Raw genomic sequence first — 13,586 nt, 5'->3', positions numbered from 1 at the left:
ACCTCTGTTTTACTGGCTGGCTGAGAGTCACGTCTGACTGCGAAGTTGGGGTGCAGGACCCTCTGGCTTCCCCAGGAGCCCCGCCTGAGCGGACTCGCTGTGGGAAGCGCACAGAGGGGCAAAGGATGCTGAATGCTCCAAGGTCAGACCCAGGAAGGTGGAAGCTGTGTCCTGAAGACAGGCTGCTCACAGGAAGGCGACCACCCCAGAATCCTGACTGGCTTCACGGGGAGCAGTTCCAAAGCATCGCCCAGGGACTCTGTGACAGTGGGTACCTGGATGGAGGCCTGAGGTTGGATCATTTTAAGGGAACTGTGTTGTCTGGACTTCTGAGTAACCAGTGAGGTAATAAAGAAGCTGTTTTATCTAGCTTGGTAAATCTAAGTATGGGAATGTACACCAGCTTTATGGGGTCTGTCTGCCCCATTCTTTGCAGTTCACCCTAACTGAGTGACCATAGCTAGCTCCCCACTAGGACCCCAGTCACACCGTCCCTGACGGGTGTTTGTCTAACCTGCTCTTAAAAATCTCCAATAACGGAGATTCCACAACCTCCCTGGGCAATTTATTCCAGTGCTTAACCCCCCTGACAGTTAAGAAGTTTTTCCTAATGTCCAACCTAAACCACCCTGGCTGCAGTTTAAGCCCATTGCTTCTTGTCCTATCCTCAGAGGACAAGGAGAACAATTTTTCTCCCTCCTCTTTGTAACACCCTTTTATGTATTCATGCTTGGCCTGAGCAGGTCCGAAGGGGTCATAGTCTGCCACCGCCACCCCGAGTGTGAAGAGATGCTTTAGGGGGTGCCCAGCACGGGGTGACCAGCGAGCCGCCTAGCTGGTACAGAACCGAAGTGACTGCACTCAGCGTGAGGGCAAGGGGAGCACAGGGATCCTAGCTGGGGCACTGCCTGCTGCTCAGAGAAGGTCTAGCACGCTCAGTGCATCCTGGCATTGGCAACAAGGGCGCCTCCATCACAAGCCGCCCTTTGCCCTGCTGCGCGGATCCCTGCCCGTCCCTGCGATCACCAGGCGGGGCCTTCGCATGGGGTGAGGCTGATCTTTAATAACAGAGGACAAGCAGATCAGGTTTCCGGGTACGTGAGCCGGCCCTTTCCAGGCAGCTTCGAGGAGTCTGCCCTCCCCGCATCCCCCCCCACATGGCAGGAGCACCGGAGAGGACAGCGACCTTGCCGAGGCTAAGGTCAGCCGCATGCACGCACAGGGTTCAGCACAACGCGCTGGGTCCATGGAGATGCAGAGGGCAGGCTCAGTGTCCGCTTCCCTCCAGAGGTCGGGGTGGGGCAGATATAGCGCTCTGTGCCTCCCCAGGGAGAAAGGAGCGTCCCGCTTTGGGGTTCAGCTGGAGAAAAAGGACTAACAGTCTCTTCCCGCAGGATGCAGACACCTTCTGCAGTGAGGCACAGACTGGGAGATACCTATCAGGCGGGCACAGGAGAGCCCTGGGGGCAGGGATGGGGGACTGGTCCACATCAGAGGGAGCCCCATGGGGGAGCAGGGAGCCCTAGGGATAAGGCTAGGGGATTGGTCCATGTTAGAGGGAGCCCCATGTGGGGGTAAGGTCAGGGACTGGTTATTAGAAGGAGCCCCACGGGGGGTAAGGCTGGGGGATTGGTCCCTCGTTAGAGGGAGCCCCACAGTGGGGAGGGAAGGTCAGGGACTAGTCCCCATTAGAGGGAGCCCCACGGGGGGGGAGGGGGAAGACAGGGACTAGTCCCCATTAGAGGGAGCCCCACGGGGGGGGGAAGGGGAAGACAGGGACTGGTCCCCGTTAGAGGGAGCCCCACAAGGGGTAAGGCTGGGGGACTGGTCCATGTTAGAGGTAGCCCCACAGTGGTGTGTGGGGAAGGACAGGGACTGGTCCCTGTTAGAGGGAGCCTCACGGGGTGGAGGGTGGAAGGACAGGGACTGGTCCCCATTAGAGGAAGCCCCACGAGAGGTAAGACTGGGGGATTGGTCCATGTTAGAGGGAGCCCCACGGAGGGGGGGAAGGGAAGGACAGGGACTGGTCCCCTTTAGAGGGAGCACCATGGGTGGTAAGGCTGGGGGATTGGTCCCCGTTAGAGGGAGCCCCACGGGGGGTAAGGCTGGGGGATTGGTCCATGTTAGAGGGAGCCCCACGGGGGGAGGGGGAAGGACAGGGACTGGTCCCCACTAGAGGGAGCCCCATGAGGGGTAAGGCTGGGGGATTGGTCCCCGTTAGAGGGAGCCCCACGGGGGTGGGGGAAGGACAGGGACTGGTCCCCGTTAGAGGGAGCACCATGGGCAGTAAGGCTGGGGGATTGGTCCCCGTTAGAGGGAGCCCCACACGGGGAAGGGCAAGGACAGGGACTGGTCCCCATTAGAGGGAGCCCCACGGGCAGGGGAAGGAGAGGGACTGGTCCTGAGCCCCAAGAGGCAGTGCTGGAAGCTGAGCTGAGTGACTGGGACAGGGAAGTGAGGTCCTACTAGGAGAGGCAGGTGCCCGTCCCAGTGCCGAGCTCCCCAGCAGCAGCCACCAAAAGGGTCCTGCTGGGAATGTCCGTGGGAGCTGGGCCCGATCCCCATCTCCTGGTTCCTCGCCTTGTCTCAGAGTGCGGCGCCGGCTCTGGGTCGGTTGCAGGAGCCTGAGTCGCGGCTGCAGCTTCCTCTTGGCTCGTGCTGGGGTGCGGGGCAGGGGGATGTTACACAGGAGCAACGTAATTGCCTGGGAAGGTGCCGAATTTCTGGGTTCTCCTGGACACACCTGGGGGTGGGAAGACACAGGGAGGGCCGTGAGGGAGGGGTCTGAGGCTGCCCTGCGGGGGCAACTCACCTCCTTCCAACACCACCCTCCCCGCCATAGCCAGTCCTGCACCATCCCCTTCGGCGCCCCCGCTGGGAGAGGCTAGGACTGGAGTCACTGGGAGCTCCTGTCCTGCTCCCCCCAGCACTCCCATGGGTAGCATCTCCCCTCCTCCCTCCAGCCGGCAAACGTACCCACAAACCAGCCGTCGTCACACTGCTGCATGACGTCCACCCGGTCCCCTTCGTGCAGTTCCAGCTCGTCCTCGTTCTGGGGTCTGTACTGATAAATGGCCCGGAACCTGCAAGACCCCGTCAGCCCGTGAAACCCTGCTCCCACCTGCACTGGCTTGGCCCGGCGGGTGCTAGGAACTGAGCCAGGCCCACCGAGGCAGCAGAGCCCTCTCCCTCCCGCCAGCCGCTCCCGCGCTGCATCGACAGAGACAGGCATGTTGGGGGCACTCAGCCCGGGGGTCTGCATGTGGGGGAGGACCTGGTACAGCCGCCAGCAGCATCCGCTGGTCGCAGTTCACTGAGCGAGCGGCTCTGAAAAGACCCTTGTTTGGGGTAACAATTCGGACACTGTCCCAGCCCAGCACCTCCGTGGGGTGTCTGCAGCCAGCCCTCGGCACAGGTCACTTCCCCGGGCCGGCTTGGCTGGCTTCCAAAAGGAGTAGGGGGACCCTGCCCCTCTGCGCCCCTCACCGAGACGGAGAAGCCAGCGATCCGGCTGCACTTACGGGGTCCACTGTATGCTGGAGCCATTGTCAGACGGGGGGGCCTTGGGGAGGTGCCCAGCACTGCCCAGGTGGCAGCCTGCAGGTACCGAGGCTTCACGGGCGGAGCTCTGCAAGGGAGAGGGAAGAGTTTGGTGCGCTGGACAACAGCGAGCAGCGCCGGGAGAGGGGGCCAGAGGTGGAGGGGATGGGCACTCCTACTGCGTCACTGGGGAAATTAGCCCCGTGGTGTGGAGAAGGGAGGGAGAGAGAGAGCCCAGAGGACAGATGCTGACCCGCATGCATGGGGGGCTACAGGGGTGGGTGATTGGACTCCAGGGGCGCGTGCAGGTTCACCAGCTGTCCTGGGACAGCTGCAGAGCCTGCACTGGAGGGAGCTGGGGTCCTTGTGCTGCAGGCTGGGCAGGACGACCTGGGGAAGGAAGGGCTGAAGGAGAAGCGTGACTGTCTTACCTGCCCAAGGAGCGAGGAGGGCGCTGCAGTGGGTGGACTCTCCTGTGGCCGGGAAGGGGCCAGAGGCTGCGGGCTCAGACTCAGGGGGGAGAGCAAGGCGGTGCTGGGGGCCAAATGGGGGCTCTGGGGCCCCTGGAGGAGGCTGGACGAGACTCCGGCATGCTGCAGTTTGGGGGAGGCAGGGAAGGTGAAGCCAAAATGGCGCGGCGAGGACGACAGGGTGCCCCCCTCTATGCCGTGCCGTTGGGCAGTGGGAGAGGCCGCCAGGAAGGAGGATGAGGGATCGGAACGCTGGCTACCAGGCGAGTGCAGCTGGGCCGGTGAGCCTGCGTGAGCCAGCAGCCTTGGGGAGGCAGGGGCAGTCAAGTTTGGGGAGGAGGGGAACTCCTCTGAGGCCTTGACCCGTGGCTCCTTCACCACCTGCACGTAGTTGGCCGGGAAGATGCCCTGGCGGCTGGTGCCGGAGATCCGTCCCTCATACCAGTTCTCATCCACCTTGCGGACCAGGCAGATGCGCTCGCCCTGTGGATGGAGAGAGGGGCGAGGTTAGGAGCCCTCGGGATGGGGACATGGGCCACTGAGGCTTCCTGCCTTTCCAGAACAGACCAGCCCACCCTGGTTCTCTTATCTCCTGCTCCAGCAGGTCCATCCAGCCGCACCAACAGCCCAGCCAGTCTGGTTTCCTGCCCCCTGTAGCCCCACTGGTCTGTCCAGTCATGCAATGTCCAGTCCAGCTGGCTGCGCAGTGCTGTCCCATGGAGGGGAGTGCCGCTGGGGTGGCGCAGCTCGGCCCCTGGAGCATGCGGCCTGAGGGTGATGCACAGCGACATGGCTCTTTGCAAGTGGATTCAGCACTGGGGAAGGGCTCTGGACAGGCCACTGTGGAGACCGACACCTTCTGAGCACCTACAAAACAGGTTCAGGCCAAGCGCACCTGATGCTAACCTCTGAGGATAGGACAAGACGCAATGGGCTTAACTTGCAGCCAGGGCAGTTTAGGTTGCACATGAGGAAAAAATTCCCAGCTGTCAGGGGGGTTAAGCACTGGAATAAATTGCCCAGGGAGACTGTGGAATCTCCATCATTGGGGATTTTTAAGAGCAGGTTGGACAAACACCTGTCAGGGATGGTCTAGATAATACTTAGTCCGGCCATGAGTGTGGGGGACTGGACTAGACGACCTCTCAAGGTCCCTTCCAGTCCTATGATTCTATGATGCGCCACCACCCCACACATGCCGCATCCCCAGCTCAGTCCCAGGAGGGACCAGTGTAGAGAACGACACTGCAGGGGCAGCCAGGGGACAGAGGGGTTAGCCCGCTTCACAGAGGCTGGGTTCCTCTCCACCACGCCCCGTCAGGGGCGATTCCCTGAGGCTGCCAGCTACAGGGCCAGGCACTGGTTTGAGACCCAGCAACAGGCCACTGGACAGCTGTCAGGAGGGAATGACTTTTGGTCATTACCAGGCACTGAACTGTGACCTGAAGGTAACAGCTTCTGCAATAAGCTTCCTCGTGACCGTTCTGTGCTCACTGGGCCCAGCACCCCTACCAGGCGGGCTCTGTACCTTGCGGAAGGACAGCTCCACCACCAGGTCCCCTTTGAAGTTGTACTGGGCCAGGGCCTCTCCATACTCCAGCACCTGGATGGTGGGTTGCTTGATGGGCTTGGGCACTTCGGTGGGAGGCAGGATCTGTTTGGGAGAGACAGGGAGCAGGGTAAGCGGAGCAAGGCAGCAGCTGGTGGGCAGCTGTCTGTCCGGAGCACCCCATCCAGCCCTTGCCTCGATACCGCCCCCTCCTGCTGCGGTGGGGCATGTTCCAGTTCAAGACCCCCAGGTGTAGGGGAACGGGGTTAACCCTTTCAGTGCTGCTGGCTCTCTCCCTGTACCCTGCGATCAGCCAGTCATGTCAATGGGATATTAGGGAACACCTGGACTGCTCTAGCTCCGCAGGCTCGGCACATCCAGCCTGTTCAGCAGCAGCAGCAGAGAGAAGGTCTAGGCTGTGCTTGGGAGGAGGGAGCTGTAGGGTCTGGGATCGCTCGGTCCCCTCTGGGAGGCAGCTGGTCCTGCCAGGGTTTCCGCTGTCCTGGTGTCTGGGTTACCTTGGGGCTGCGGGAGGGGTTGGAAGAGGGTGTTGATGGCTGCCCATGTCCCGGTGGAGGCGTAACACCAGCATTGGCCACTAGAGGGCACGTCTCTATTACTCCCTGCACCAGGGCCAAGAGCTGAATGAGAACACTGTCCAGGGAGCAGCTTGCCAGCCTCGATGCCAGGCTGACGCCGAGCCGTCAGCGCCCGGGGCAATGGGAGAGCTGGGCACGTCTGTCCCCCTCTCCTCGAGAGTTGGGGACCCGCCCTGGGCATGCGCCCCTCCAGCCAGTCTTGCAATCATGTCAGCAGCAGCCCCGTCCTTACCTCCACGTAGTTGGAGGGGAATATGCCCACCCTCCCATAGTGCTCTCCTTCCAGCCAGTTCCTGTCCACCTCCTTGTGGATATAGACGATGTCCCCCTTCTGCATGGTCAGCTCCCTGAAAGGTCAAGGCCTAGCGTCACGGCCCACAGGCCCTTCCTGCGGGCTGGCGCCTGCCCCCTCCAGCCAGGAGCTCCCTCGCCCCGAGACACACCCACGGGGCCATCCCCGCCTGTGACTCCTGATGCGGAGCTGAGTCCTGCCTCCCTGCCATCAGCAGGGACACACCTCAACCCCTGGCTGTAGGGAGTTCTCTTGCTGCTGACCCAGTCCCGCAGGATGCCCACTTTGCAAGGGGCCATCCCCCCACTTCTCCAGACAGTGGAGCCTGAGGCTGAGCCAGGCGTTAAGTTCACCCTTCAGGATGTGCCAGCCCCACTCTGGTCCATAATCGCTCCCCTGGGAAGACTTCATTTCCACGCATTCTTCTCTGGTGAGGTTAGATCCAGCGAGGGGGAAGTCGGCACCCTCTTCCCGGCCTGCCCCAGCTACTCTCCTATCTCTGCAGGAGCAGCCAGGGGACAGAGGGGCTAGCCTGCATCGCGTAGGCCAGGTCCCTCTCCACCACTCCCCGCCAGAGACGATTCCCTGAGGATTCAAACTAACCAACTAAATCCCCCCAGGAGAGGGAGAAAATACAGGCCAGTTCCACAGCTGGCACAGTGGCTGGGTCCACCAGGACAGAGGGGGGTGGCTACACTGATAGGAACAGACCCGCTCAGGGGATCTCAGGTCTGGAAACAACAAAGATCCACCAGGTGCCACTTACTTTGGGGACTCAGCCTGGAAGTCAAACTTGACACGAGCAGCTTTCATCTGGGGTGGGGAGAGAAAGAGTTAAAGAGGGTGAAAACAAATCAGATCACAGCCAGAGTCCTGGGGTCCCAGGAAGATCCTGGTCTCAGGCCCCCAGGCAAGTCCAGTCCCTAGAACCCAGCCTCCTACCCTGTAGTCACTAGTTCCTGAGGGAGACCCAGAAGCCACCCACTGCTTGGTCACTTCTCCCAGTGCTCCTGGGTCCCCTGCAGAGATGCCAGCCCCAGTCACTGGCTAATTCCTCTCCCACATACACAGACCGGAGGCAGTCTCCCTTGTCTAGGCCCCCTATCCCTGGAGCTGGCTTGGTAGCACCTATGGTTACTCGGCACCACGGCAATCCCCAGAACCAATGACGGATGCCAGGCCCGCGCGAGCTGGATGGAAAGTGACCTGCTGCCACACCAGCTGCAGACACACCGGCAAACTTTCTCCTATGTCTCGCCAACCCAGTGTCCCAGCTCTGTCAGCTGCGAGTGGCAGACGTTCCCAAGTGAAAAGGCCATGCCTCACCTTCTTGTCCTCTCTCTTCACTGGTCCATCCACCGCCTCTATGGACTCACTCCCATCAGCCCAGGGGCTTTTCCCAGGGTGGCCTGGGGGATCTGCAGAGAATCATGAAACAGGGAGATGAGTACGTCACCCTCTGGTGGGACACTCACAGCTCTCCTGACAGCCCCCGTGGCTGAGGAAGGCGGGTGTTACGAGGAGACACCCAGCACTGTTCCAATACCAGGGATTGCTCTGAATCTGACGAGACAAGGTGCCGGTGGAGCTGCCTTTCCCACCCATATCCAGCCACCGGCATGGGAGGGCACCGCACGGCTGAGACGGAAGGACCAGGGCAGCATAGTCCGGTGGCTGGGAGTCAAGAGGCCTGGTTCTCGTCCCAGCTCTGCCAGGAACTTGGACGAGCTGCTTCCTCTCTCTCTGGAAGCTGAGGACGATCATTCTCACCCACCCCTCCAGTCTGGACTCACTGTCTCAAGGTATTAGTAACCCCCCTAGCTCATCTCAGATCTCAACGCGTTTCACACAGGAGGTCAGTAGCATTAGCCCCATTTTACCCTGAAACTGAGGCAGAGTGGAGAAGTGACTTGCCTGAGGTCACCCAACAGACTGACCCCAGGAACTGAACCCAGGTTTTCTGAGCTCCAGTCCAGTGCTCTATCCACCTATACTGCCTATTAACATTCTTCTGACAGTTCACAGCCACACAGACTCCTTTGCCTCTACCAAAATAGACTCAAATAAGCAAATTTCTTAATTTCTGCCAATCCAGCTGCTCCCCAGTGAACATGACCAGAGCGCTGCTACTGTCTACACCAGCCAGTGTCCAAATTACTGGCTCTCTCTGTGACACCATCCACCCTTAGGCCACGCACAATAGGCCCAGCGCCAGGGTTTGGGCTGGGCCAGGAGACAGCTGTGCACTCACAAGCTGCTGCCTTGGTCCCCAGAATCTCCACTTTCATTGTGAAAAAAGGAGTATGGTTTTGTGGTTGGGAAGAAAACCTTGAAAACTTGAACCACGCGCAGGTAATGCAGTGATATCTGCCTGAGTCTGCAGAGAGCCTGAAACAATCACTCTGAGATGGGCGAACTGCCCCATTCATCGCAGAGCGGGTTAGCTCGGATGCCATCAGCGACACTTAAGTGTCAGCAGAGTTACTTAGGTCACTACTCCAGTGGGCAGAGCTTGGTTTTTGGGTGGAGCTTGGAACAGTACAGCTACCTTCCCCCCCACCCCAAAACCCAGCTCAAAGGGAGGAGCCCTTAGATGGCTGGGTTGAGGACATGGGCAGCTGGGAAGCCACTGGGGTGCAGAGGGGTGGATGAGACCAGTGCATGTAGGGTGTTGCACACATGGTCTGACCACAGGTGAGCCAGAGGGGGAGGCTGGATGGGAGAAAGAGGAAGGGGAAAGGCAGGTGTCAAGGCAGTATTCAAAGAGGGGGGAATGGCTCCATGGTTTGCAGGGGGGATTCCCAGCAGACAGAACAGCACGAGTGAAGGAGAGATTGGAGAAGGCTAGAGCGGAGGCATGAGCGGTAGCGAGGGTCTGGGGGCAGAGGGGAACAGCTCCTCGGAAGACATGCCTGTGTGCAGAGATCCTCACCTTTCCTGAGGGGAGACCTGCTCCAATTGCTCGTGGCCAGGCCCAGGCCCCCTCTCTCCATGCTGGGGCTGGCAGGTGGGCGGTGGTGGGCAGTGGGGGGGCTCTGCCCCGAGGCAGGATGGGAAAGGCAGGCAGACGGCGGGCTGCTGGAGCAGGAGCAGAGAGTCAGTCAGAGAGACTATGGGCCTCTGTGGATAACCAGGCCCAAAACCTCAGGGCACCCCTGCCCGATCCCAAGAGGAAATCAAGGGCTAGTGACCCATAGGGAGTGATTATCTGCCGGGATGTGCACCCCCCACGACACTCACAGACACGCACACCCCATGCAGCGACACACAGACCCTGCATGCCCAGACAGCCCCCCTGCAGACCGATGCCAGGCCTTCGGGAACAGCTAGATCCTCCTATTCCAAGGGCCTAGTGGTGGTTGGCTTGGGAGTACAAGGGGGTGTAACATAAGCAGGGTGCTGACAGCATGGCGTCCCCGCCTCCCCCCCCCCGCAGCAGGGGTGGGTTCCTGGGGCAGAAGTGGGGTAACTGGGGCTCCAGTCTGGGAAGGGAGAGAGCTACCAGGCAGCCTACTGCAGAGCGTGCCCCCAGCCCAGCCGGGGGCTGGTTCCAACAGGATGCCAGGTCACAGACGCCACCCACCGGCATTACTTCACCAGTGCAGAGCGGTGGCCAGGAGCAGCTGACCCGGGGTGTGTCTCTGATGGGTCCCACCTCCACTGCCCATGGAAAACAAACCAGCCCCATTGCTGGAGCCGCCCAGGGGGAGTCTCTGAGCAGCCGGCCCAGCCCAACCTGGCTGCCAGGCAACCCGTGACACAGCCCCCACTCTCAGCCTGCTTCCCCTCCTCCCTCCATGGCCCCAAAAGAGCCAGAACCCTGCTCCCACCCAGAGAGCCAACCCCTCCCTACATCTCACCCACAGCCAAACCAGGAGAAAGCTGGGGGTCAGGACACCTAGGTTCTGTTCAATGCTCTGGGAGCAGGGTGGGGTCTAGTGGATTAGGGTGGGGGGCTAGGGGGTCAGGATTCCTGGGTTCTCTTCGAACCTCCAGGAGCAGGGCCCGGACTTCTGGGTTCTAGTTCCAGCTGGGGGAAGGGAACGCCAGGAATCCGGGTTCTTGCCTTGCAGCTGCCCTGCCGCTTCCCTTCCTTCTCTTTGCCCCTGCAGGCCATTCCCCTGGCCAGGTCCCGGCACGTCCTGCCCCCCTCAGCCAGAGTGGGTACGCGAAGTTTGCCTCCTACCCTGGCAGCCAGGCGGGTAGCGCTGGTTCCTCCCTTCCCTGTCCACCGCTCGCACAGCAGCAGCAGCAGCAAGGAGTTGGCAGGCTACAGCCACTTGGCTAAAGTTTAACTTTGAATTCTTAAAGGAGCAGCACCACTTTCCCAGGCACTTGAATGATGCTGAGGGAAAACAAGTGGGACTCCGGAGAGGGTGCATGGCAGAGCAGGACACCTGGCGGATGGTGGCCACCCTGCCCTATGCCCCCCTTGTCCAAAGACTTAGACAGGGAGTGGAGTTTCCTCAAGACTTACTCCCTGCCCTCCTCCCCAGGAGGCCCCTATGGATCCACTGCAGCCCCCAGGAAGGAAAGCAAAGGCCTGGCTTCTTGCAGGGCCTACCCGCCCATTGTTTATGGTAGGACCTACAAGTGGAGTGTTTGTTTTTGATTCCTGTGGCTGCAGGGACAGACTCTGAGGCTTCTGGGGAAAGTTTCCTGGGAATTCTGCTTAACCCCTTGTAGGCACTGCCCTTGTGACTGATGGTGAGAGAGGGAGGGGAACCGCCCTGCATTCTGATCACGCTGAAAGAATGTGATGATCTGCTCCAAAATGAAAGTGCATGGAAAGAGCACAGAGCCCAGGCTCTGATCTCAGGTCACGCCTATGCTGGGAAACATCTGCGTTGCTGTGGGGTGGGACCTGGCAGAGATCAATGTGAACTAAGCCGGCTGGCTGGAAAATCCCCGGAACGGGGGCATGCGACCCGGGAAAGGCACCTGGCTGGGAGCTGCAGCCAGGGAGCAGCAGGCTGCCCAGGCAGCAGGGCGTTCGAAGGCGTGTGCTCACCCAGGCGCACCCTGGCATAGAGGCCCGCACGGCCCCTTGAGGCCGGCTGCTAGTTGCCACCAATCCTCTGGTCCTCCAATCCCTTCCCAAGTACCCCCGCTGTACCCCCTGTACCCTGTACCCCCACTGCCCAGAACAAGCGGTTCCGAGGAGCCCTAACTCTTGATGCTTAACTTATGAGCAAGGGGCTCTTCTTTCCTTCCACTCTTCTGCTGTCACACCCTTCCTTCCTCTCTCTCTGCCTTGCTCGCTCATCCCTTCAGCTCTCCCTCGCTCCCCCCTTTTCTGCACCTCTCGTAATCCGCTCTGAGCTAACCAGCCCCAGGCTGCTGGGCGGACCGAGCTGCTTGAGGGATGACGCCAGCTAACCAAAGGCTGCCGCACCTGGGCGGGGGCACCCAGCATGCCAGCCCCAATGCCCCGCTTTACCTGGCTGTACTCACCGGGCGGCAGAGTCCAGGCAAGGGGAGCAAGCGCAGGGAGCCGCTGAGGAAGTCTGCAGGGAGAGACAGTGAGAGAAGGGGGGAAAGAGAAAATTAATCATCCAAGAGGCTGTCCTGTGCGGGAAGCTGGGATCTAAGTCCTGGCAGAGAGGAGCCAATAAGGAGCCAGCAGGGAGAACTGGCCCATCCGGCAGGGAGGGAGAGCCAGCCAGTGGGGCCAGAGCAGGGTCCTAGAGTCCAGCATCTCTGAGGGGGAGAGGCCGGGGGTCTCGGGGCCAAGGCCCCTGCAGAGCCAGGGGGACAACTGCAAGGGAGGCAGGCAGACAGAGGGCCAGGGGCTCAGGGCCATGGAGATAGGGGGAGGCAGAGAGATGGAGAGACAGGCAGGGAGGGACAGAGGTGTGTCCTGTAAGCTCCCAAGCTGCCACCCAAACCCAGGGTTTGTCAGGGCGAATGAGGGATCTGGGACCGATTCTTTTTTTTGGGGTCGGGGGCAGAGGGAGGGCAAGGCTGGCAGATGGACGGAGGACAGACGGACAGTGCCTTGACGCTATGGTGACGGTGTGTTAGAACTATGACAGGTGGATAAAGGAAGAGTGTATCTGGGGATAGGTGATAGATTAGATTAGACAGAGAATTGCCTACGGGGGCGGGCAGGTGTTACAAAATAGCTAGACAGACCCTGCCTTTGGGGGCAGAAGGGAGGGAGAGCAGCGTGAGTCCAGAGGCAGAGCCGGGTACCCCGCATGGCTATTGGCAGAGAGGGCTGGGCAGCGCCTGGCCTGGACGAGGCTTTGACACCGCTACCCGCAGAGTGCCCGGACTCTTGCTGGGGATTAGCTCAGCCAATTCAGGCCCATGTGACCTGCACACCCTGGTGGCGGGGTCTGTAAGAGCTTCCCCTACCCTCAGTCCTGGGCTACCCTGGTGCTGCCCGCCTGTCCCAGCCAGCGAGCAGAGCTGCTGGCAATGCCTCCACTGGGCACAGGGTCAATGCCAAGCGACTGATTCCTGAGGAGAGTGAAGGTGTGTGAACGTGTGGACCCCCCTCCCTGTCCCCCTCAGCCAGCCAGCCCCGCAACCTGGGGCTGGATTAGAGTCAGTGCCCCCTGAGGGGGGGAGAGGCCCTGTATCCCTGCGACCCAAGAACTTCTTAACACCAGCTGTCACGGGGGCCCAGAGGTATATCCTGCTTCTGGTACGTCCACTGTGGTTCACCAAAGACCGTCACGCGAGGTCTCAAAAGAAAGCCAGTGTCCCACTGGCTGCTAACATCCTGGGGAAGGGTATGTACGGATAGTACATCAGGAGCTAGGGCTGAATATGGCCAATATGTCCGTAGAGCGTGGTTCCAGTCCCCAGCAGGAGCTCTGCTCGCGGGAGGTGAGAAACGGACAGCCCTCTGTCGGGATGCAAACTCAGCGCCGTGTGCTGACACGACGGATGTCATTTACACGCGGAGCCAGCACAGAGATGTGAAGTCAAGAGGAAAAACACCCCTCCCTTCACGAACACCAGTCCCTGCTGCTCTGCAGTGATCAGCACAGGCGCCAGGAGGCGCTGGCGAGTCCTGCAGGGTGGGAGAGGTAAGAGGATGTGGACGGCAAAGGGCACCAGCTGAGCCAGCTGGTCAGCAGGAGCTGGAAGCAATTAGCAGGGACAGCTATGTGGAAAGGATTGCC

The 13,586-nt window shown here is 60.6% G+C and overlaps 1 protein-coding gene across 2 annotated transcripts in view; it reads right to left on the bottom strand.

Annotated features, from left to right (window-relative positions):
* Positions 1-1,043: 1,043 nt before the first annotated feature.
* Positions 1,044-13,586, bottom strand: part of SORBS3 (sorbin and SH3 domain containing 3) — a 31,817-nt gene continuing 19,274 nt past the window's right edge. For both annotated transcript variants that reach the window (XM_084615271.1, XM_084615272.1), the window contains exons 13-22: positions 11,905-11,957; positions 9,383-9,528; positions 7,777-7,868; positions 7,217-7,263; positions 6,391-6,505; positions 5,539-5,664; positions 3,972-4,493; positions 3,522-3,628; positions 2,977-3,083; positions 1,044-2,743 (exon numbers count right to left, since the gene is read on the bottom strand). In XM_084615271.1, coding sequence (XP_084471397.1) covers positions 2,682-2,743; positions 2,977-3,083; positions 3,522-3,628; positions 3,972-4,493; positions 5,539-5,664; positions 6,391-6,505; positions 7,217-7,263; positions 7,777-7,868; positions 9,383-9,528; positions 11,905-11,957 — 1,377 coding nt within the window. In that variant the 3' untranslated portion in view covers positions 1,044-2,681. The remainder of the gene's footprint in view (positions 2,744-2,976; positions 3,084-3,521; positions 3,629-3,971; positions 4,494-5,538; positions 5,665-6,390; positions 6,506-7,216; positions 7,264-7,776; positions 7,869-9,382; positions 9,529-11,904; positions 11,958-13,586) is intronic.

The sequence above is a fragment of the Lepidochelys olivacea genome (assembly GCF_965140295.1).
Source record: "Lepidochelys olivacea isolate rLepOli2 genome assembly, chromosome: 26".
In the NCBI taxonomy this organism is placed as follows: Eukaryota; Metazoa; Chordata; order Testudines; family Cheloniidae; genus Lepidochelys; species Lepidochelys olivacea.
Note: the sequence above shows the minus strand (reverse complement) of the source record. Positions and strands in the feature narration are given on the sequence as shown.